Source organism: Cibotium barometz, chromosome 6, assembly GCF_041138505.1.
Source record: "Cibotium barometz isolate CiBa-2024 chromosome 6, ASM4113850v1, whole genome shotgun sequence".
Lineage (NCBI taxonomy): Eukaryota > Viridiplantae > Streptophyta > Polypodiopsida > Cyatheales > Cibotiaceae > Cibotium > Cibotium barometz.
The window spans coordinates 42,298,742-42,323,615 of NC_141051.1; the positions used below are offsets into that span (position 1 = coordinate 42,298,742).

At 45.4% G+C, this 24,874-nt stretch overlaps 1 protein-coding gene across 1 annotated transcript in view; it reads right to left on the bottom strand.

Moving 5' to 3' along the window:
* The window catches only part of LOC147637769 (uncharacterized), a 68,491-nt gene that overhangs the window by 31,882 nt on the left and 11,735 nt on the right, over positions 1 to 24,874 (bottom strand). Inside the window, exons 2-4 of the mRNA XM_086799589.1 lie at positions 7,591 to 7,646; positions 7,342 to 7,513; positions 7,040 to 7,141 (exon numbers count right to left, since the gene is read on the bottom strand). Coding sequence (XP_086655715.1) covers positions 7,040 to 7,141; positions 7,342 to 7,513; positions 7,591 to 7,646 — 330 coding nt within the window. The remainder of the gene's footprint in view (positions 1 to 7,039; positions 7,142 to 7,341; positions 7,514 to 7,590; positions 7,647 to 24,874) is intronic.

The window sequence follows — 24,874 nt, forward strand, 5'->3', positions numbered from 1 at the left end:
ATTGCTTTTGCAGAGGTACGCTCCCACATGGAGCTTTGGCATAAGAGACTTGGCCACATGAGCCATAAGGGTCTCTCCATTTTGTCCTCCTTGAACAAGTTTGATGCAAAAGGAAGCAAGCTTGATTTTTGTAATGATTGCTTGTATGGGAAACAGAATAGGAGTTCTTACTCCTCTCGTGCCTCTCGCAAGGCTGAAAAGTTGGACTTGGTCCACTCTGACATATGCAGCATGCCCATTAAATCTAAAGGTGGTTCAAAGTACTTTGTGTCTTTTGTGGATGATCACTCACGAAAAGTATGGATCACTTTGTTGAAATCTAAGGATGATGCTTTTGCTGCATTTCAAAAGTTTTATGCATTTGTTCATACTCAAACAGGAGTGAAGATTAAATGCTTACGCACTGACAATGGGGGTGAGTTTGTTAGTACTAAATTTCAGAAATTTTGTGATGATAATGGCATTAAGAGGGAACTTACACCCCCTTATAGCCCCTCTTCAAATGGTGTGGCTGAAAGGTATAATCGTACACTGTGTGAAAGAATTCGATGCATGCTGTCCACAGCTAATCTCTCTCAGGATTTTTGGGGAGAAGCCTTGAAAACTGCAGTTCATGTTTGCAATCAATCTCCACACACAGCTTTGAAAGGTGGAATCCCTGAGGAGGTTTGGTCTGGCAAACCGTCCTCATATGACCACTTACGCATCTTTGGTTGTGATGCATATGTGCATATCCGCAAGGAAGACCGGAACAAGCTTGATGCTAAGTCCGAGAAGGGCACCTTCGTTGGCTACGGTGATGAAGGTGAGATGGGCTACCGTGTGTGGTTGCCATCAACCAACAAAGTGGTTCGCAGCCGGGATGTTGTATTTTATGAGGCAAAGCTGCTCCGTAATGTTTGTGCCTCTCATGGTGATCAGAAAAAGGTCAAATTTCAGCAAGGGCAGCCACCCATTGATGCTGAAAATGAGCCCCAGGATGCTTCACAAAGGGCTGAACATAATGAGTCCGTGATATTTGAGCCAGAAGAGGTTGGACAGCCGCTTCATGCTCCTGGAGGTGTAGGGCAGCAACCCCTATATGCTGAAAATCAGGCTGTTCGTGAAAACCCGCAGCCTTTTGATGCTGAAATTTTGATTCCTCCCGATATTGACCCCCAACCAGCCAATGATCATTGGGTACGGAGGTCTACTCGTTTTCAGAGGGAACCTCAGCGTTTTGATCCCTCTTTGCAACATGTTTTGCTTACAGATGAGGGTGAGCCTCTTACTTTCAAAGAGGCTAAGTCTTGTGAACTCCGAAACAAGTGGGAGCATGCTATGCAGGAGGAGATTAAGTCTCTACATGCAAATGACACTTGGGACTTGGTTGAGTTGCCCAAAGGAAGGAAGGCTATTCCTAACAAGTGGGTGTACAAAGTCAAGACAGTTGACGGCCAGCCTAAGTATAAAGCCCGCCTTGTTGCTAAGGGCTATGCTCAGAAGGAAAGGATTGATTTTCAGGAGGTCTTCTCCTCTGTGGTCAAAATGACCACCCTTCGTGTTTTGTTTGCTCTCACTGCTGTTTTGGATTTAGAACTGTATCAGATGGATGTAAAGACAGCTTTCTTACATGGTGATTTAGATGAAGAGCTGTATATGAAGCAGCCTGAAGGCTTTGTCATTCCTGGCAAAGAACATCTGGTTTGTAAGCTGAAGCGTAGTCTCTATGGGCTGAAACAAGCCCCGAGGCAGTGGTACAAAAAGTTTGATGCTTTCATGCTTAACCAGAAGTTTAATCGTAGCCATGCAGATCATTGCTTGTATACTAAAACTGATGCAGATGGCAGACCAGTGATACTTGTGCTGTATGTTGATGACATGCTTCTTGCCGGGAAGAATAAGAGCATTTTGGAAGCTCTTAAGGACCAGCTGAAGTCAGCTTTTGCTATGAAGGACTTGGGTTCAGCTGAACATATTTTGGGTCTTCGGATTAGACGGGACAGAGCACACAAGTTGCTTTTCCTCTCGCAAGAGAAGTATATCCAGAAAGTCCTTGATAGATTTAACATGGCTGATTCTAAGCCTTTGGGTGCTCCATTGCAGCCCTATGTTAAACTATCCAAGGATGATTGCCCAAAAGATGATGATGCAGCCAGTACTATGCGTGGGATCCCTTATGCTTCTGCTTGTGGATCTCTTATGTATGCTATGGTTGCTACACGGCCAGACATTGCTCATTCAGTGGGAGTAGTCAGTCGTTTTATGTCCAACCCGGGCAAAGCACATTGGGATGCTATAAAGTCTATTTTGAGGTACTTGAAGGGGACACAGAAGAAATGCCTTATGTATGGTAAAGGTCCACTTGAGGTGCAGGGTTATTGTGATTCAGACATGGCAGGTGATTCTGATACCCGCAAGTCTACTAGTGGGTACATCTATACTCTTGCAGGTGGTGCTGTTTCTTGGTGCTCTAGACTCCAGAGGATAGTAGCACTTTCTACTACTGAGGCCGAGTACATCTCCGTCACAGAGGCTTCTAAGGAGACCATTTGGTTAGCACGCCTTGTCACAGAGTTTGGATTGCCAGAGAGGGCTCCGGTCCTTGGTTGTGATAGCCAGAGTGCCATATACCTGGCTAAGAATGCCATGTTTCATGCTCGTACCAAACACATTGATGTCCGGTACCACTTCATCAGACAGGTGCTAGATGATGGCTTGGTCAGTTTGGTCAAGATTGGCACTCATGAGAACCCTGCAGATGCTCTCACCAAAAGTTTGCCAAAAGCACAGCTTGATATGTGTCTACAGCGGGTGGGAGTTACATAGCTTAGAGGAGCTTCACTGGCCCTTTAAGTGGGAGGTTGTTGGGAATAAAGTCCCAGTTTCGCCTCCGGACCTTGATCATCGCGTAGCTCTTTTCGAGAGCTTCGCGGCCATATATTTACTTGTACATTTGGCCCCCATTTGGGCCTTGTAACGGCATTCTTTGTATTTGGTCCGCCGGGCGCCCCATAAGTTGGGCGCCCGCCCATACCCTTGTATCACTATAAATACGAGGTCTCCCTTGAGCCTCATCAAGACAATCAAGATATTCTTGAGCATTGTGTGAGTTCTCTCTCTCTCTCTCACTCTCACTCTTCTCTATCTCCTCTGCACTTCCTTGGCTGCAAGCTCTTGTGTTTGAGTCATTCTCTTCCAACATATGGGAGACTTGCGCCGATATGTCGCAAATGCTAAGAATCAAATTCAATCTCTCACAGATATTTCTCAGCATCGCTCTTTGTCTTCTCATGAGCACTCTTGCTTTCAGGCTGACAATGATTGTCGTAAGCTCTCCAAATGGCAATTGTGTTCACGTCAGAAAGCCATGAAGGACACGCATGCTCCTCTAAGGCTTTTTTTTTACAAGCCTTCATACCTCCCGTCGGATGCACTCACTTCATCGGGTCCAAAGGCCAGATGGTTCCTGGACAGAAAATAAGCACCAGCTTGATGATAACACAATTATTATAATGACTTATTTGCTGCCCCTGGCCCTTTTTCTTCTCCTGAGATGGATGCCAGAAATGTATTCCTTGGGCAAGTCCAACCCATTTTATCTTTGGATGAGGCTATTTACAGAGGATGAGTTGTCTATTGCATTGGCACGATTGGGATGCTCTAAATCCCCTGGATGGGATGGTCTGACAGTAGAATTCTTTGCTGAATTGTGGGATCAGTTGTGCCCAATTCTGCTACATATGATCAATCATGCAGGGATCTCTGGTTCTTTGCCCTCTTTGTGGAAACAAGGTTTGTTGCAATTGATCCCCAAAAAACAGTTATGTGCACGATTGTCACATTGGCACCTAATTACACTAATGCCTGTGGTGTATAAGTTGGTTTCGAAGATGCTGGCTATTAGATTGTCGCATCTTCTCCATCGTGGGTTGCATCCAGCATGGGTTTGTCCCACACAGAGTAACATAAAAACCCATTTTGCCCTCTCGAAACGGCACGAAACGTTTCGAAACAAAACGAAACCTGCCCATCGAAACGGTGTTTCGCCCAAATGTAAAGTGAGGTCAAAAAAAAGGACGAAAGGTTGTTTTTTGCAAATGCGATTTTTGCCGTTGTTTCCGTCCTTGTTTGCTGCCCATTTACCACTTCACGCATCTGATGCTTCTTCTCGGCCGCAACCTGTTGCTCCACCACTTCTCCTCGTCCACTCCTCCTTTTCGCTCCTTCACTTCTTCTCCTCCACGCCTCGTCTTCCTCTTTCTCTCTTCTCCTCCACGGTCCACCCCTCCTCTTCCCTCCTCCTCTTTCTCTCCTTTTCTTTCTCACCTCCTTCCCTTTTCTTCACACCTCCCTCTTCCCTTCCAACTTGTTTCTTTCCTCCTTTCTTCCTCTCCTTTTCTTGGGCAAATTTTGAAAATACCAAAAAACCTACTCCCAACATCATGAATTTCATACCCACTAGTCCCAAAAAATGTATCTTCATCTTTTTGTTGGCTATGTTATAAATTTGGTATGTGTATATAAGAAGAGTCATTTCGAAACCTTTGCGTTTCATCCAAAACAGACGAAACGAAACGAAACGAAACGAAACCTTTGAAACGATGAAACGGACGAAATGTTTCATGTTACTATGGTCCCACGTAGGCAAATCATGGATAATATTACCAATGCTTTTATATATATTGAATATGCCAAATACACAGATCAAGATGTTCTCATTATGCAGGTGGATATTGAAAAGGCTTTTGACACAGTTCATTGGGACTTCATTGCTGCAGTCATGGCTCGATTGGGGCTTGGGTCGAAAATGCAGAATGTCGTTTATTGACTCTATGAGGATGGCACTGCACGTTGCCTATTGGCATATGCCCTTTCCTCCTCTTGGACCTTAGGCCACTCTATGAGGCAAGGCTGTCCATTGAGTGCTTTGTTATATGCTATTGCCACTCACCCCCTGCTATTACACATGGATGCCCTGGTTTCAATGCAACATTTACAGGGCATTAACATTTCTCGGAGTTCTCCTTTTGTTAGTCAAGCATATGCGGATGATTCTTTTTTCTTTTTACAAAACTCTGAGTCAGATCTTCAACAGATTATGCATGCCCTTGACTTGTATGGTCTAGCAGCGGGTTTAAAAGTAAATTTTGACAAATCCAAGCTCTTGGCCTTGAAGGAGCGTGACTGGCATAAATTGTTGTGGCCAGGTCTTTTGATTCCTCCAGATCAGGTGGTGCGGCATTTGGGGTACCCCATTGGATGGCATATTTCTTTGGCACAAGAAAGGCAGTGGGTGCTTCATAAGCTTTATCTCATAAGCTTGATTAATGGAAACCTTCTACTGGCTGCTTCATTTTTGCCTTCGGATTGTTCAGTCTATCATTATGGCGTATGTCCAGTTCAATTTGCCTCTCATTCATTGGTCCTCTGCAGATATTGATCGATTCATGTCCAAAGCAATGGAATGTCTCTGGCACACTAAAACGGACCGTAAAGCGGTTCGTCTACTTTGGTATAATTATGTATGTACGCCAAAAATGCATGGGGCTTGAACATTCTTAATATTCATTTTCATGTATAAGCGAGGAAGGCAACACTCTTATTGACATTTGTGGAGCAGCAGAAACCTTGGACACTTCTGCTTTCTAGTATGTTAGCCTCCCTTCGGACAGGTGCTCTTGGGCATTGGATCCCTAGTATACAAGATGTCATATTTGGGTATTTTCAGGGACGCGTTCCTGGTTGTCCCTTTTCTACTCGTCTGCTTCATGACTTGGCAACAATTACTCTCTTATTTGAAATGGTTGGGCCGCCCTCCAAATCATGGCAACACCCTTTGCCAGCAAAGCATACATTGGAGCCATGTTTTTGATTGCCCATTAGCCCTTTCTCAACCACAAAAGGCTTATTTTCTTCATTGCAGGGGAATTTGTACCATGGCTGATGTGATCGATGAAAGGGGCTGCACCCTCTCTTTCCCTCAAGCCAGGAGGCATCATCATTTGGGTATGCACCATGGGCCTGTTTGGCATGCTATTATTACTATGTTGCAGACGTTTCAACTGGTTCCGTCATTGTTCTCTACTCTGCCACTCCTAGATTGGAGGTTTGATCGTGGGCTCCCAAGTTATTCCTCCTCCTCTGCAAATCTGACAGCTAAAAATGCCTATCACATTCTTCTCCCGCAGCCATGGATTAAGGAGCATGGTAATCAGCTATGGTACTTGGACAAGTCTCTTGCATGGTGGAAGACTTGTCTTCATCACATCTGGAAAAGTAAACTTCCTTTGAAGCAGCGGGTTTTCCTTTGGCGGTGTTTGGTGAGTGCACTCCCAATGGGTTCTTTGTTGGCTGTCAGGCGGATTGCTTCATCAGTTTGTCCGACTTCTTCACATTCACGTGGGACTGTGCTGCATCTTTTATGGGCATGTCCTACAGTTCGTGATTTTTTTGCTTGTTTGACAACTCTACTCCATGCTCGTTTTCCCAGCCTCACTTTTGGCAGGCATTTCTAGCTCTTTGATAGATTTGCTTCCCTCCCTGATTATGCTCAGTTCTTCTCCTGGTGCCGCTAGTGGGCTCTATGGACCGTATATCATGCACGGAACACAATTATTTCAGCATACCTCAGTGGATGTTTATGCTTATTTTCATTGTTCTTTGCTTCAGTCTCTTCAAGATGCTCATTTCCTTGGACAGCTTTCCTTGCCTCAGCTGGAAGTGTTTTATCACTGTTTTTAGCTTTTTGCTACTGGCTGTCCCGAGACAGCCATGCATGTACATTTTAATTATAATGAAACAGTGGATTTCACCAAAAAGATAAGTGTGTGGGTGTGTGGGTGGGTGGGTGTTTTAGAGCTTTGAGTTCTTCCATTTGGATGTGTGTACATGCGTTCTGAGTGTTGTGACCTCATTAGAGTTTTACTTGCTTTTTTCATTTTTAAGAATAGCCTTGAGTATGTTAAACAGAGCCTTGACTCAAGAAGCATCACTAAGGCCTACCCATGACAAGCCAATGAAACAAAGGCACAATATGGAAACATTTATTTGTGCTGACCTTCAATGCAAATAGCAATTTTGATATTGCTGCATACGCTTGATCGTCTTTACTCTCGACAACAAAAAAAAACTCCAGAGGTCCCCCATATAGAGATATAACCTAGCACATGGAAACCTATAGTTATCAAGTGTTTCAACGACAATAATTGCTCTTCAAATGACATTAGCTGATGCTAGAAGTTAAAACTGTAGTGGATTTTTACTTGATAACAAATCAAAATGCTAACTTTGGGGTTGTATCGATATTTGTTAGTGAGTACTGGCCAAATAAGGCCCGTTACGTGAAGTTCAAAAACTTGCCTGACTTTTCCAATTGCTTATACTATGCTCTGAAACACCCTTTACGGGCATCACAACAGAAACACGAGGCAGCTTCTCTTGCACAGAATACTCCAAATCATTTAAGTCTGGATAAAGAAAAGCAAAGCTGTTCTCTGAATGCCCTCCCTTATTTCGTTTTAGCTCCTTGCCTCTGCAAGGCAATACACATAAGACCACTCTACAAGGAGCATAAAATTCAGAAAACCTGTGATAAGCATTATCTCTTACCTTACTGAAGCCGCAAACACCCAACCCAATGCAAGGAACAGACATATTACACAGCCCTGTGGTGACAGTACCATTAAAACATTTAGAATTAAAAAACATCAAAAGTCTACTATAAAGCCTTCAGTATTGTAAACCCCCCCCCAAGAATAAAAAAACCCACCCCATCCCCCCATAAATGCACAAAGGTAGGGCACAAAGGTAGGGTTGTGAGTGTTAATTTAGAATCGAACAACGTCCACACTTCCCATGAACCATTTAAATTCTTGGACCACCTTCCGAGTTTTGAACCTGAGCCTAAGCCATGCTAGATGTTGGACGTGTAGATTCGAGCTATTTGCATCAGATGGTTGAGCACCAACAAAATAAAATTGCAGATGACTTGCATGAAAACACAAACTGCACAAACCCTAAACACAGGCAGCTACAAACTGGTGTTTGATGCTATTTGAATCACAAATTGACGCTAGAACCTCATAAATCTCAAACCAATGCTGGACCCTGTTGGGTATTTCGGAGTATCGTGTGTGTCCACCTTCTATATGTGTACCCAAGTTTGTGTGTTTGTATGTGTAAGTATGTGTGAACCTACCCTTAAATGGGGATAAGATAAGTATGCCATGTGTACTCATCTTATTAGTGTGTGTGATGTGATTGAGTCAAAAGATAAGATTTTTATACCTACAAAAAGGCATGTACTCTATGAGTTCTAAATCAATCACTCTAGTAATCGTTGAGTCATGCAATATCATCTCTCTAGCATTCTCTCTCTCTCTTTTGACACCAACTTAGTGAATTTGCTCTCGCATGGCCAACTTGCTGCCCTTGGCATATACTTCATTAAAATTCTCAAGCACCGTGACTACCTTGTAACGCAATTGGCCACACACTAGTCTCTTTTTTTTTTTTCCCCTCCCATGAAAGGAGGAGGCTTTGTTTACAGCTTTTGTACTTACTTCGTGGGAGTCCCATGGGCCGTTTTTCGGCCTCCCGAGGATGATAATATATTCTTCTTCTTCTTCTTCTTCTTCTCTCATGGATGGCAGGTACTAGAGAAACTACTGGTGACTATGATCGCACGCATGATTCGGAGCAAACCATCGGTACCTCATGAGATTCACAGCAGAGATAGGACCCGCACTAGTCGCTACCGAAGCCCTGTTCCAGTCAGTGACATTTTTGCAAAGGATATGGGAGCTCCCCAAACAGAGATACCCACACCTAGCACTTCTCTCTTCCAGGCAGTTAGCAGCAGACGGCGATACGCGATGTTGGTACACCCAGATGTGTACCTGGCTGAGATTACATGGCATGACGATTGATGCACTCCCTCCATTTGATTACAGCCTGGACTGCCCCTTCTTGGACCTTAGTCGCTCTGAGCAGAGTAGGATGATCAGGATGGACATCGTGAGGCTAGATGCAGAAAGGACATGGTCTAGTCCCTCCCTACCACTAGGCACGAAGATGGCCCACTATCGGGACCATTTTCTACATCTCTCCCCAGATGGCTTTGTGACATGGTCTACATACATGGACATCCATCTCTCACATGGCATTCGCAGTGCCATTGGACAGATCCGCACTTCATCACATCAGTTGAGGGTAGAGACTGGCAGATACGAGGGGATGAAGCCAAAAGGCCACATTTATCAGCTATGTCACCAGGAAGTGGAGTCAGAGGAGCACTACATATGCCGATGTACTGTGTACTATGAGATACGAGGGAGATACTGGTGTCTCTTCCGAGAGGGTTTTGGACCATTACGACATGTGATGGAGTATGAGGATCAGAGGTGTTTGGGGCTTTTCTTATTGGAGCTCAGACACCATCAAGAGGCTCTCCTACGAGCCAGGACAGTAACCAGAATCCACCCCGCAAGCAAGCCATGACAGATTTTTTCAGGGCTAGGACCACCCCGGCAGATACGACCAAGACCTCCACTAACCCCCTCGGCAAGCCAAATGTCCCATAGACGTCCTTCAGGAGGAGTCACCCTTGACAGAGCCATAGCACTTTGTCGAGCGAGATGCCCACGCTTACCAGGACCTCGTCCACGGCCGCTTCATCACCGGTGGATTAGAGCCATCATCACCCGCCACAGGAGACGACTGCCCCGCCACTTTAGTTTCTCTATCTTACAGCACCCCATGAGAGAGATACTGAGATGAGCAGATTACACCACTCTTATGCTAGCTGTAGATATTACACACTTTTGTTGTACCTCAGCAGGAGTATTTTCCTTTCATAGCTGTTTAGGACTGTTTTAGGACTTTTTTAGTCCTTTTTGAGTTACTTTTGATTGAGACACCATCAGCTGTGTACTATGTTTCGGTCTCATAGGCCACTTTGGCCTTTCGCACACGTTAATCTCTCTCTCTCTCTCTCTCTCTCTCTCTCTCTCTCTCTCTCTCTCTCTCTCTCTCGTCGAGATGGAGTACCACCCTCCATAGCTCTCAGTTGGTATTAGAGCAAGGTTCAGAAGTCAGCAATAGTAACAGTGACCATTCAACCACCAGTCCTCTGTGTCCTGGTAGCCAAGAGCGTTCGCTGGCCTACCATCACCATCGCATGCTCACTTCATCCCACATCTGACTACTTGGCCACACTTTGATGCTGCTATTTGTGCTTCGACGCCTTTGAACTCAGCATTGAGCGCCTCTTTTTCAAACGCCACGTCTTCATCATTTTTTTTTATGTGTTAATACACTAACAACAACACAAAATAGCAAAACAGAGAACTCTAAACTCTAGACCTAAAGCACTTACGAGCCAGAACCAAACATTAATCTAAACTTTAAAAAAGACTTTGACTCAAAAGTGCAACCAGTAACTCCCATGTCTGTCCGAACATGAAGTGTAGGTTCATCAACTCTATCATGCATGGAGTGGACAGTAAGCTATGAAATCCCTACTCACGTCATCAATGCCCAAGAGTAGGTGCAGGTTTGTATAAGGTTAGTCCAAAAGAACATGCTTTATAAAACCAGCGAACTGAGTTTCTATCACTCTCCGGAGGTGATGGGCAAACCGTCAGTACCTCATGACATTATCCGAGCAGAGTTTGCTGCGCCTCCTATGATGGTAGAGGCCATATTTCGGACTATATGCCTGCTAGACAGATTCAGAGAGATGCCACAGGACAGATTATCATACAGAGCTTTTGAGGCATCTAGACAGTTGGCTAAGGCAGGAGACAGAGGATCATGGTATGCACAGGTCACACATTGGTTCTCACAGCATGGCCTAGACATGGATCATCTACCACCATTCCAGTATGACAGGGATGCACCACATATCTGTCTCTCTCATAGTGAGAGGAACAGAGTATTGAGACAAGATCTATGGCAGCTCTATACACGAGAGACATGGATATCGCCTACACAGCCTCTTCCACCGAAGATGCTATACTACAGAGATCACTTCATGAGTATCACTGATGATGGATTTATAGAGAGGCCTAGATACATGGAGGGCTTTTTACCACACGGCTCCGAGTGGCTATTGGTCAGCTCAGAGTTTCATCACACCGATTGGAGATTGAGACTGGCAGAGCAGCACGGATCCCCCGAGAGGAGAGGGTATGCAGATTGTGCAGAGAGGAGGTGGAGAGTGAGGAGCATTATGTATGCAGATGCAGAGCATATACAGCCATCAGAGAGAGATATCCCATTTTATTCAGAGAGCCACATTCCCTACGCCAGATCTTTGAGGCAGCACACCAGCGCATACTGGGGAGATACATTCTAGACATACAGCGCCACAGAGAGACATTATTACAGGCTCAAACAGCTCCAGAGGGGGGGCGACAGACACAGATTACTACATTTTTTCAGAGATCCATCCCCCTCCCAGCCCCTACACGACAAGGAATTACTCTCCAGAGAGCAGAGACACTTAGAGCCCGCAGGAGACAGAGGACACCTGGCTTTCGGACACCACGCCTATACCACAGAGAGATGACAGAGATCAGAGCTCAGTTTCACAGAGAGGGTGCGGCGCGACTGGCTCGCTTCAGAGCACACCCAGGCATGTTCTTCAGGGAGCTGTGGACACCCCCTTCACTGATGTATACCATTTTATACCCCCAGTATGGTACAGGATGGAGCTAGCTAGGTTGCATATCATGATTGTATACTCCATGCATATAGCTTTGCATTCTCCTAGTAGTAGAGCTCCATCCCCTGCACACCCAGATTCAGCTTTTTTTATTCAGTACTTTTTCATTTTGTTGGGATGACAGAGGATACCCTATACAGGTACTCCGATTTGTCTCATAGACCGAGTTCAGTCTTTTGGAAGACGTTAATAAAATCTTTCTTTCTTTCTTTCTCTCTCTCTCTCTCTCCTAATGCCTCCCAAGGGTGGACACAGAGAGGACATGGACTAGCCCCCTTGAGGCCTTGGGCACGAAAATGGCTCATTACAAGAGCCATTTTCTACACATGTATTCTCAATTTTGGTCTCATAGGCCACTATGGCCTCTTAGAGACGTTAATATATCATTTCATTTCATTTCTCCAGTCGAGATGGAATACCACTCTCCATAGCTCTTAGACCCTACGAATCTCAAACCAATGAGTGGATGCTACTGAATACCAAATACCAAACTGAGATGAACTCTCACTAGCACATGCAACTGATGGAGCATCAATTGGCTGAAGAGCAACATGCCCGTGAGCAACACTTGTCACCCAAAACTTCTTGAGCAACAGCTGCAGTTGGAGCAGGACAGAGACAAGCGACTTTGAAAAGAAGCTGATCAAGACCGACATCATCAAAGTAAGGAGGTAAAAGCCAAGCAAAAGCGACACATGGAGGAAGATAAATCAGAAGCTCAAGAATCTTGCCCTCATTTGTTGGACTGGCATCTAGGAGACACCATCACATCACAAAATAGACCTCTGCATTAAAATGCCCCTGACATGTTCTCAGGCAAGACTTCTCCAGGCGAGTTATTCACATGGCGAAATCAGTTTGAGTTGTCATACAAAGGAGGATAAGACAAGCATCCATCTATCTGGGAGGGGATGCAGCCACATGGTGGTGCCAGCTTGAAGTGCAGCATACGATGAGCTTGGTCCAGTTGTTTACAGCTGGAAGACATTTCTCGAGGCTCTTCAGCCACATTTACTCCTATCCTTGAGGCTTGTACTAAGTTCAAGGTGCCAAACAAGTCCACTGACGTGGAGTCCAATTCAGGGACCAGAGAAGAGCCATCTTGTTTGACAAAGCTTTGGCGCTGAGTCAATTGTGATGAAAAAATGCAAAGAGGGGACAGGTTTCTTCATCCAAGCCTCAGCAAGAGCAGAAGCCTAGTACCATCAAGAAAGAGGAGAAGGCCATCCCAGACAAGAAGAAACAAACTTCCAACTTTGTCTTAAGAGGGAAGATGGAATGCCACTTCAGAGAGTTGTCATGAAGTTAGTAATTCTGAGAGAGATTACCCTAAGCTTCAGGATACCACTCAGATCAGATAGCAGGCAGCAAGTGTATCAAGCACAGATGGGAAAGTCAGCACCATTGTTTCTCCATATAGTTCAAGTTGGCAGAAGAGAATTTCTTTGACAGGAGGATTTTGTAAGATTGGACATAAATGTTTTCTGTTTTCTGCCCTGCTGCCGCTGCTCCTGTGTGGCCTTGCCTCCATTTCGTCCCACCTCATTTGAGTCCCCCTTGCAGCCCTTCCTCTCTGCCTTCTCCCACCTCTGTGTTGCCTACTTTTCCCTCCTGTGAGCACCCCCTTTGCCTTGCCTTGCTTTGCTCCTCGCGCCCCTGCCTCGCTTTCTCCCCCTCACCCCTTCTTCACAACAGGTTTTTTGCATTTGGGCTGTTTTCTTTTTTCGGCAAGTGTTGGCTTCCTTTGGCCTTCACCCCTTCAGGAGGCAGCCGCTCCGTCATCCCCAACCGAGGCCGCTGTCCCCCTGCCTCTTCTCCGAAGCGGACCACCAGCTCCTCGCATCAACAGTACCATTGGTTTGCAAGATTGTGGGTAGCCGTCCCACGCACAGCCAGGTTCGTGACTTGCTCCAGGCCAGCCTCCTTGGCGAGCCGGACAAGATCATAGATATCCATACCCTCGGGGGTCGCTACTACCAAGTGGAGTTCGACACCCCAGCAGCTTCAGACTGCGTGCTTCAGCTGAGCCCCATTGTGTTGCACACGGCCCAAATGTTTTTCGCACGTTGGTAGAATGGTTTTGATCCCGCCTCTCCGACCCTCTAGCTGGAGTATCTGGATTCCCGATCACAATCTGTTTTCCAGGCCTCTGGAAGGAGTACCTTCGCTTCTCCCTGTCATTGGGAGAACGAGTGTTGGAATCCCCAGCAACAGCGGCCTCGATGTTGGCACACGGGTGGCTGGGATTCCTTCACTCCACATCAGCATTTCCTCTCCGGAGATAGTACCGCATGTCATCTCTCTTTGATGCCTGCAGGGGGACCCCATGTTTCAACGGGTGGAATATGCAGGCCATCTTGGCTAATGTTTCATTTGTTGTCAAATGTGTCACGTTGCCAGAGCTTGCCCTCATCACCAATCTAGGCGAGCTCCGTACGCCGGTCCAGCCCCATCCCCTCCGCAAAGTGGCAACAGTGGACCGAGCGCCTCCACGCCACCTCTTCCCTCCATTGAGACAAAGCCCCAGCACCCTACCCCGAGGATGAGGATGGGGGTAGGTGGCAGTAGAGAGGGTGGAGGCAGCACCACCCACCCCAAAGGAACCCAAGTGGAAACAGTCGTGTCAAAGAACCGTTTCAAGCATTTATCTCAGGATCATCCGTCTGGAGTGGAGGCCCCCCCACCCTCCAGAGCGTCCCAATGTCAAAAACCATTTCGAGCATTTATCTCAAGATCATCCGTTTGGAGTGGAGGCCCCACCCACCCCCCAAAGGGTCCCAGTGTTAGGTCCAACCTAGCGATTGGTCCCATGGAGTGGTCCGGTTGTTAGAAGTCATCTCCTGTCCAGTTTTATACACCAGGGCCTTTGTTGTGGGTGTGCCCGCCCTTATCAGGTGTTTTATCATTTTTCCTCACTCCCCGCATTTTTCCCCTATTTTTTCCCATTTTTCTGTGGCTTGGGAGGCAGCCCTGTAGTGGCAGGTGGACACTGAGCCTGGCCGACTACATCTGTGAGATAGCCGACTGCACCTCATGAGTCGTGGGACTCTCCTGCTGCTGGCCGACTGTGGGCTCCATACTCAAAGAAGGGGATGTCGGGGTGCCCCTGGGGGTGAACAGATTGTGCCATTGCCACTCACCCGGATCCCACTACAGCCACATCAATGATCAACCCTCCCATGACAATAATCTCCACAATCTCTCTCTCGTCAGATTGCCTCAATTTGCCCTCTAGCCCTATAGAGAAAGTCATGAGGGTGCCTCCATCTGCACCATATCATGTCTGGTAAAAATCCCTACCCAATCGGGACGGGGGGGGGGGGGGGGGGGAGGGGGGGCACTCAGGAGGGATGGAAGAGTTGATGTGGAGGGTGACCTTGTATCTGCCTCAAATCCCAGCTAGGCTCTGCTCCTAGGCCTCTAGCTCTGGCGGGAGCCGCTTGAAGGTGAGCCACTCTCCAAAAGACTGGGCCAATACCTCGCTTGTAGTATGCGGAAGCTTCAGAGAAGGATCGGTACTTCAAAACTCAGAAATCAGCACTCTTTTCGCGATGGAAATTAATGCACAAACTGAAAGGAGATGTGCAGAAAATAGAGAGAGAGAGAGGGAGAGAGACGGAGAGGACACAATATTGGGTCCCAATTACCCTCTGTAGGGCCCCCACTACGGATGGTGTATTTGCTTTATTAGAATGATGTAAATCTGAAAACAAATACAGGAAACTTGACCTTTTCTTGGCTGGAAAATCCTGCCCTTGACCTGAATCCTTCACCCCTTTGCGTTAGCAAGCCCTTGGCTGTCTTGGCCCCTTGGTTTGCTTGAGCACTTGGTGAAAAATGAGATGACTGATGGGATTGTGGACCTTTTCTATTTATACTACCCTTCAGGGGCAGTCAGCCAGCATAAAAACAGGCGGCCAGCAGCATATTCCCACGACTGAGTATTTTCAGCATTAAATGCTCAAATAAATACCAATAAATGCTGCGTAAATTCCCTAGCAAGCTGGGGAGGCAGGCGCTTGCTTCTAGAAGGCTGGGCATAGCCTTTGCCCACAATCCATGGGCTGGGCAGCCTGTATGGGCTGCCCCATACTTGCCCTACAGCCCTATGAAGGCTGTAACCTCCTGAAAATGGCCTTATTCTTGCCTTAGGACTATCCCACGGCCCTTCCATGGCTGGTGGGTCCAGCCTGGGCCTTACTGGCCCACATGGGGATGGTTTCACACCATTCCTATGCCCATACTAAGCTCCGGGGTAGCCCTATGGGCTGGCCCCTTGTCCTAAACATAGTCTACTCAGTGATCTGGCATCCGGTACCATACCAGATACACAGAGCCACTGACATCATTCTAGAGGGAGACTCACAGCGCGGACTGGCACTGTTTCATGTGCAAGACAGTGCACATCTGACCTTGGACTCATGTGCAGGACAATGCGCACCTGACCTCGGACGACTGAGATGGATCCCTGGCTGACTCGTCCCGGACTAGGCTCACATGGGACCAGTTCACCATCCCAGGTCCTGCACCTTCTGTACAAAAATGTCTACGTGGCATCCAAGTGCGGGATGCACGTGACATCCCCTTCTCCTTAACTTGACGGAAGCTGCATAGCCTCCAAATAATCCGTCAATAATGCCGGATAGTCTTCGAAAAATTCTTTGTCGAGCCATACCGCTTCATGAGTTCCTCGGTCTTGAAACTTCGTGAGGAACTGTCGTAGTCTTCGGCCTGAGCCATGCTTGAAACGGTGCAGAAGGATCTGTTCTGGAACCATTACTACTCCTTCATCCACAATGTCTGGTTCCGCTTCGTCTTTGACCTCTGAAGGGGGTGGACCTGCATATGGCTTTAGCCAACTGACATGAAATACATCGTGCATAGTCCAACTCGGAGGTAGCTTTAACTGCATAGACACCTCATTAATCTTTTTCCAGATGGGAAATGGTCCGAAGCTCCTGAAAGACAACTTTGGGCATCGCTTGCCCACCTGCTTCAAGCTTTGCTTCATAATCCGAAGATACACCCAATCCCCTTCCGAAAACTTCATATCCCTTCGGTCTTTATTGGCCTGTCGAGTATAGGTCTCTTGCGCTTTAGCCAATCTGTCTTTAACTGACTCTAGGATCTCCTAGTAAGACTCCGTCACTCTGTTCGCCTCCGGTACTGAAGAAGAAGTCCTGGTTACTGGAAAGGTCTTCCAAACGCTGCCTCATATGGAGTCCTGCCAATAGCTGAAGAAAAAGAGTCATTCAAAACAGCTTGAACTAAAGGCAAAAACGATTCCCACTTACCTTGTTGATCATGGACACAACACTTCAGCACATCAAAGGCCAACTGGGGTTGTGGGTGGAATGCACTGAAAAAATTCAACTTAGTACCAAAATTATCAAACAATGCCCTCCAAAAATAACAGGTAAACTTGGCATCTCGGTCTGACACTATGGTTCTAGGAATCTCGCCAATCGGGTACCAATGCCGAATGAATAACTGGGCAACATCCTCGGGCGGTCACATTGGCCCTGCAAGGAATAAGCATAACAAATTTGCTAAACCTATCAACAATAGTTAAGCACTGTGTATTACGCTTACTCGGACTGGGAGGCAGATTTGTGACAAAGTCCATCGAAATGTCCTGGAAAGACTCTCAGGAATTGGCAAGGGCTGTAACAACCCTATCTTCTTTCCACGAGAAGCTTTCACCTTTTGACAAATGTCACAGCGTTGTACATATGTAAACACATCACGCCTCATCTTTGGCCAATAGTATTGCCGTTCTAATTTCTCCAAAGTCGAATTCATGCCCCTATGACCACCTGTAATGGCGTCATGGGCATCATGGAGAAGAGCTGCCCGGAATGATTTCATGATACATAGTCGGCCTTTGTAGAAAAGCCAACCATCGCGTATCAGAAAATGGCATGGTCCTGTGGCATCCAATGCCTGTTCCCACTGTGTACCGAATTCCTCGGAATCCGCGTACGTGTGCTTCATGTCTTCTAGTCCTGTACCAACAAGGTCAAGTCTAGTGGTCTGAATCGTAGATACTTGTCCCTTCCTGCTCAAAGCATCAGCAACTGGATTGGCCTTTCCTGGAAGGTACTTGTCATGTGCATCAGCAATGCCATGGACCTTCTCAAGACTAAATCCAGAAGGGGCAAGCAGATAAAGACTATGAACCAGTAGAAGATGGACATGGAGCAGGACTTGGAGCAAAGCATGGATCAGAAGGGCTGTCGGCTGCATAGAGGCTGACGTCAGCAGTACCAGAGGGCTGTCGGCTGCAGGACAGAGGGTGCTGGCAGCTGGCGCATCCAGAATACCCAGTCGGCTGTATTTATGAATTAGTAACTGGCCGACTGCTGAGTCGGCTGTATTTATGAATTAGTAACTGGCCGACCAGCAGTCGACCAGTTTCCCACATACTCCAAGGCCTATATAAAGGCACACTTACTCTTTGTTTGAGTCATTATCCCACTAGGGGTTTGGATCCTTAGAGGTCCCATAAGGGACAGATTTTAGGGTTAGCCACCTTTTTATGAAGGCAGCCAAGGGCTGCAAAGATATGTACCTTTTTGTACCATAGTATATACTGAATTTCCAGCACTTCACTCTCTCTCTCTACTCTCTCTCTACTTGCGTTTTTCCATCAGATGGTGCTTTTCTGCATGAGAAGGTTTTCAAGAGTGTTTAGGGCTGAAAGAAGACTACCCAGAGCTTCCGCGCGTTGTCGTGCCATGGCACGTCTATGGTGTGAAACCATGCATATGAGACTATCAAATGCAAATCTAGATGCATGGGATTAAGTGTTATGACGAGTCATTATATGATGCCCATGTACATATGTTCATATTGTAAATGAGGTTCAATAAGACGAGCTGAGGCTGAGTCAGGCCTCGAAGCTTCTGTACATAAGTGTGGTGTGAATTATGGAGCTTTATGCTTATGGTAGACCTTGTAGTAGGGAACACCCTTCTCGACATGTATGGAAATGTGAGATCAAGAAGGCTCTTGGTTTGCTGGAGATGATGCTCCTAGGGCAGTGTTTCCAAGTATTGTGGGTCGTTCTCGGCGCACTGGTGTTATGGTGAGCATGGTTCAGAAAGATGCATATGTTGGTAATGAGGTCCAATCTAAGTGGGCAATATTGACCTTGAAATATCCTAATGAGCATGGTATCGTAACCAACTGGGATGACATGGAAAAGATTTGGGATCATATATTCTTTAATGAGCTTCGAGTTGCTCCTAAAGAGCATCCAGTCTTGCTCACTGAAGCTCCTCTCAATCCAAAGCTAATCGAGAGAAGATGACTCAAATCAAGCTCGATACATTCAATGCGCCAGCTACGTATGTTGCTATCCTTATGTGGCAGCCTACGTGGAGATATCCGAATTTAAAGCTACATAAAAGGTGGCGCAGTGTATTGGCAACGAAGGAAATTTCGAAAAAATAGCTGCAAAAGGGATGCGCGCCGATTTCCTTGCGGGGAAAGAGAGAAAAACCAGAGAAGGGGGCGCATATTGACGGTGTGTGCAGAAAATGAGAACCAGGGGTGTCTTCTACCAGTGATTTTAAAATCAAATCTGCAGCTGCTGTTTAAAGCTTGTTGGGGTTAGAATTACGGAGGAAATTGAGTACTATCTAAGGAGATGATTTTCAGATCATACGTATTCTCTTCCTTGCGCAGTCTGCAGCGAAGCGAGCATATAGGGATTAGCGAAAATCAAAGAAAAATTCGCTTTGTTTTACTTTCAGATAAGTGATTTTTTATTTTTATTTACTATTACCTACGATTTGGAAAATCGTATAGCTTATAAACCCTTAAAGGTTTTGGAGAATGAGAAGATTTTGGGTTTGGAGAATCGTGGAATAAATGTATCAAAAACACAATAAGGTTCCTGAAAATTGGGTTTTATTTTCTACTCGATTGGATTTTGGAATGCAAGTCATGGAGTTTCCTAAAATCACATGAGCATGTTATAGATATGCCATATGTCATCTTTTGTTTGTGAGTTATTGGAATTTAAAGGCAGGTTTTCAGGAGATAAAGAGACACCTTGAAATGATGGAATTGGAGTCACTTGATGTATGTGATGTGAATGGTCACATGTGTGTGGGATTTTTTTGAAGATTATGTTGTGCCTACATGTGATTGGTTTGAGGCATTCGGAAAAAGGAGTCAGTAAATCTATGCTTGGAACGGGACATGCACTTGATACACAATTTATGTGCAATCATCAGGCTGAATTTGGGGATGTATTGAGGTGAATTGGCACATGTTTATGTCATCAAAAATGGAGATGTCTTATGCTCCTTGGAGAGTTATGTGTGTGAGTTTCCTTGTGGAGATTGGTACCTACTCTCACAGCTAGGAGACTCGTACTTTCCCAGCGACACCGTCCACGTCACGACAGCACTTTGGTGAACCCGACGTGAAACTGCTGGGGTGAGAGTGTGGTGAAATACACAGGGAAGCTATGGCTGAGAATCCTGAGGGTCAGGGGGTTCATTTTGACCCCGGGGTTATGCATTTGTTTCAGATGTTTACTATGTATATGCAACAGCAGCAAGCTGTTGAGAGGGGACAAATTTCCACGACCAAAGCACTGCAATCAATTGTGAAAAAGGTGGATCAATTTGATGGTAAGGATATCACAAAGTACCTGCGCAATTACACAAAGGAAATGGAGCTAAATAGGGTGACTGAGGAGGATATGGTTCGAAGCTTTGAGCTGGTATGTGTTCCTGAAAATAAGAGAGCGCATAAGAGGATTGCAGACAGCACATGGTGGCAGAAATTGGGAGGAGTTCAAGCTTGCTTTAAAGGATGAGTATTTCATGGAAGATTCCGAGCGAGTGACCAAACGAACTTTCTTGGAATGGGTCACAAAACCCAAAATGGGAATTTCTGCCACACAGAGTTGCTAAGAGAGTTTGAGAAGCGATATGCCCAGCTGTCAAGGATTGAGCGCACAACTTTGGATGGGGAAAAAACAGAGCTCTTCTTACAAGCAGCTGGGAAAGATCTCCAAGAAAAACTGGAAATTCTCCTTGAGGATAAGGATACAGAGCAGGGACTAGAGAGTGATTGGAATGATGTCGAGGATGCGGTCACCATGCTAGCAAAGCGGCAGCGAAGGAGAGATAAAATGGTGATGAGCTCGGCAACTCCTATAACTGCTGTTTCCCCTGAGAATCTACCAAAACCAGCTGCTGCAATCCCAAAGGTAGAAGGGCCGATGGAAGAACTTATTAAGGGCATGCGAGACCTAAAATTGAAGATGTCCAGGATTGAAGAAAAGGGGCTACCATTAGGGCAGGCTTCTATGCAAAGGCCTCAAAGCAAAGAAGGGTTTACATACAGATGCATATGGTGTGATGACCCAGAACATGCAAAGACAGATTGTGCTAGCTATAAAGAAGCCCTTAGAAATCAACTTGTGTTTTTCAAAGATGGGAAAATTCACCTTACAGAGACTGGTCTTCCATTAAGCACAAATTTTGGAAAAGGAGGGATGAAAAAGCTGATTGAAGACATGGTTGTTGGACATGCCATCTCTATGGTTGAGGCAGCAACCTATGGGTTAAAGGCTGGTCAATCAATGCAGGGATCTGAGAATGATGAAGATTATGAGAATGAAGATTTTTGGCCATCAACAATGGAATTAATTGCGTCAAAGAAGGTGTCTAAGCAAGCTTTGCATGAGGCAGGTGACTGTATACGTCTTGAGACTGGCTGGGAGGAGCCTGTGGATTCTTTATCTGTTCATGCCTACATTGCTAAATGTCAGAATAATGAGGCACAGGTAGAGGAGAAGCGTAAAAGGGAAAATGAGGAAGGAGGACCATAAAAAAGAGTTACCCGTGGAAGTGAAAAGAAGGATCCTGGGCCATCACATATGCCTCCATCACATAGCAGACCTCCACAGGAAGTATCAATGGAAGAAGTGCCAGCAAAAATGAAGCATGAGAAGGAGAAGGGTAAAGGGAAAAGTCCACTCTACAAGCTTCAATCTGATATTGAAGCCGCAACAGATCTCAAAAAGATGCTTGAAGAGAGGATTCTAAACAGCAGGGTGGAATTTACACTAGGGGAAGTCTTGGGGATTGCAAAGAAAGAATTCCATGATGAGATAATTGATATTATACGAAGGAAAAGGCAGTCCATAATTGAGTCTATTCCATCACAAGGGGAAGCAAGCACTTCCAAGACTCATGGAGTACAGGTACAGCAAAGGGAAGAGAGAGAAAATGTGGTGGAATATAATCACTCTGCTGAAGGGGCACGCAAAGAGTCATTACTCCAGGAGTCATTGGGCAAGAGCAACCACTGAAACCCTTGTCAAGATAGGTGACTTGGAAGAGCCGTATGTCGCTCTAATTGATCATGGGTCTGAAATAAATCTTATGGCTAAAAATCTCTACAACAAATGTAAGTGGCCAATGGATGTAGATCATGGGTGGATGATTAAAGCAGCTAATAACTCATCTGGAGAGCTCTATGCAGCCTGTCCAAATGTAAGGGTAACTATAGGGGATGTGAAAGATGATCAGAACTTCTTTGTTCAGGAGATGTCATCGTATCCCCTCATCCTTGGGCAACCCTACATTACAGCTGTGAGGATGGAAACAAAGGTTTTGGATGATGGCTCGGCATATGCAAGAATAAGGAGTAAAGATGGTAAGAAAGCTGTTCAGTTCTTGACAGTTTGCATTAACCATGAAAGGAACCGTGAGTCTCTTCGAGCACAGTCACTCCCAAAGATAAACAGAGAATTTATGAACTACAGGGAGATGAGGGATTTTGGCCAGGTGCCATTGTAAAGCGAGATTCCAATGGTACAAGGGAAAATGAGTTCTTGTAGGACTCAATCAATGTAAATAACTTTTCAGCAAATTTTCAAGGATTTTCTAGCTATGGGTCACTGGTCTTTGTAAAAAGCAAGGATTTGAAGCGGGGTATGCGTCGACATGTACAAAATGAACAAAAAAGTCTTGAGCAGTATGGTCTTTTGGAAAAGAATGAGTTTATTTCAGGGGTGCTTGATGAGGTGTCATTTGTCGATACTATGGATGTGCTTTTTGCTATGGAAAGAGCATGCTTACAGGGTGGAAATGAGATGATAGAGGTGTCATCTGTGGGGATGTATGATATAATCCCGGAATTTGAGGGGATGGAATGTAAAAATATGAATTGTGAGATGGATGCTCATGTTGATACAAAGTACAAAACAGTTGCAAAGAAGGTGAAACCAGTTGCCTTGCCCTTGCCACCAGGAAGCAAGGAGAAGATAGATGAAGCCTCTATGCAACCAAATCTCAGAGATCCGAAGAAAATTGGGCATAAGTTTACACATGAAACCCTAAAAGAGCTGAAGATTGGTGAAAAGGATTTTCTGTTGCCAGTTGAAAGGGAATGCTTTGAGGAGATGCTTGTAAAACATGGGAAAGCCTTTGCTTTTCAGCCGCATGAGATAGGCTGTGTTGATCCAAGTGTAACAACGCCAATGGTGATCTTCACTGTTCCACATGTGCCCTGGAACAACCTGCGGCCGATTCCAGTACCAAAGGCTCTCTTGCCAAAGCTGATGGAATTACTAAAAGAAAAGATCAGGATGGGAATTTTGGAGCCATCATGTGCTCCATATTCCAACAGATGGTTTACCGTGCCAAAGAAAAATGGAACATTGCGCTTCATTCAAGACATGCAACCTGTAAACAAGGTAACAATCAGGAATGTGGGAGCAGGTCCGATTGTGGACGAGTTTGCAGAAGCATTTGCAGGGAAAGCTATATATTCTATGGGTGATCTGTATTCGGGATATGATCAGTTTCAGCTGGATATACAAAGCAGGGACTTGACCACAATGAAAACTCCTTTGGGATTGGTAAGAATGTGTACCTTACCACAGGGAGCCACCAACTCAGTGGCGCATATGATGAATGGAATGAATAAAGTCTTGCGAGACTTCATACCACAAATAACTATGCCTTTTCTGGATGATGTGCCAATAAAAGGCTGTGATGAGAAAGATAAAGATGGGGATTTGGATTCGAGAGGGTGCCGCAAGTTTGTGGCAAATCATATAAAAGATTGTGATATGATTCTATCCAGGCTTGAAGAGGTGAATCTTACTTTGTCTGGATCGAAATCAGTGTTTGGGGTTGGTGAAGTGCTAATAGTGGGGCATCTTTGTAGTACTAATGGACACCGACCTTGTCCAGCCAAGATAGATGCAATACAAAGAATGAAAGAGATATGCATTAATGTTACAGAGCTGAGGAGATTTCTTGGTGCATGTGTCTTTTATGTTATTTGGATCCCACATTATGCACATGTAGCAGATCCTCTTTATCAACTTTTGAGGAAAAATCAAAAATTTTTGTGGAGTGCAGTACATATTAAAGCTATGCGGAAGCTGAAATGTTTGCTCCAATCATCACTACTCTCAGGAAGGCAGAATATGAGTGTGGCAGGCCTGTGATTATTACAGTTGATACTAGTCCTACTGGGATAGGATGGGCAGTAGGGCAAGATGATGAGGATGATCACAGGTATGTAATCAGATTTGGAGCAAAGGTATTAAGCATTCGTCAGCGAAAATATCCGCAGATTAAGAGAGAGTTATGGAGAATAGTCACTGCTCTAAAATGTGAAAAAGAATCTCTTATTGGGGCATCTGTACTTGTGGAAACTGATTGCTTGCCACTGCTTGGGATGATTGCAAGCTGCACCACTCCAGATATCGCTATGCTTAGGTGGATTGCCTATATCAAGTCACTAAATCCTGAGTTTGAGCATATTGCAGGAAAAGATAACCCAGTTGCAGATATGCTATCAAGAGCTAGGTATGAAGATGAAGAAGGGATGATTAGTGATATTGATGATGTAGGTACAAAGTTCTATACTACTGCATATGCAAAAGGGGACCATACTTGCCTATCAAATGCACTTGAGTCTTTTACTGAGGAAATGTATGAATGAGATTGGTTGCTTATTGGTCAATACTTGAGTACTCTGACAAGACAGGAAAATTGGTCTGACTCAGAATTTAAGAGGATCCGCAGAAAAGCATACGGGTATTTTCTAAAGGATGGGTACCTGTGGAAGCATCCTAAGCAAAGGAATACTATGCCACAGAGAGTCATATGTGATAAAGAGACT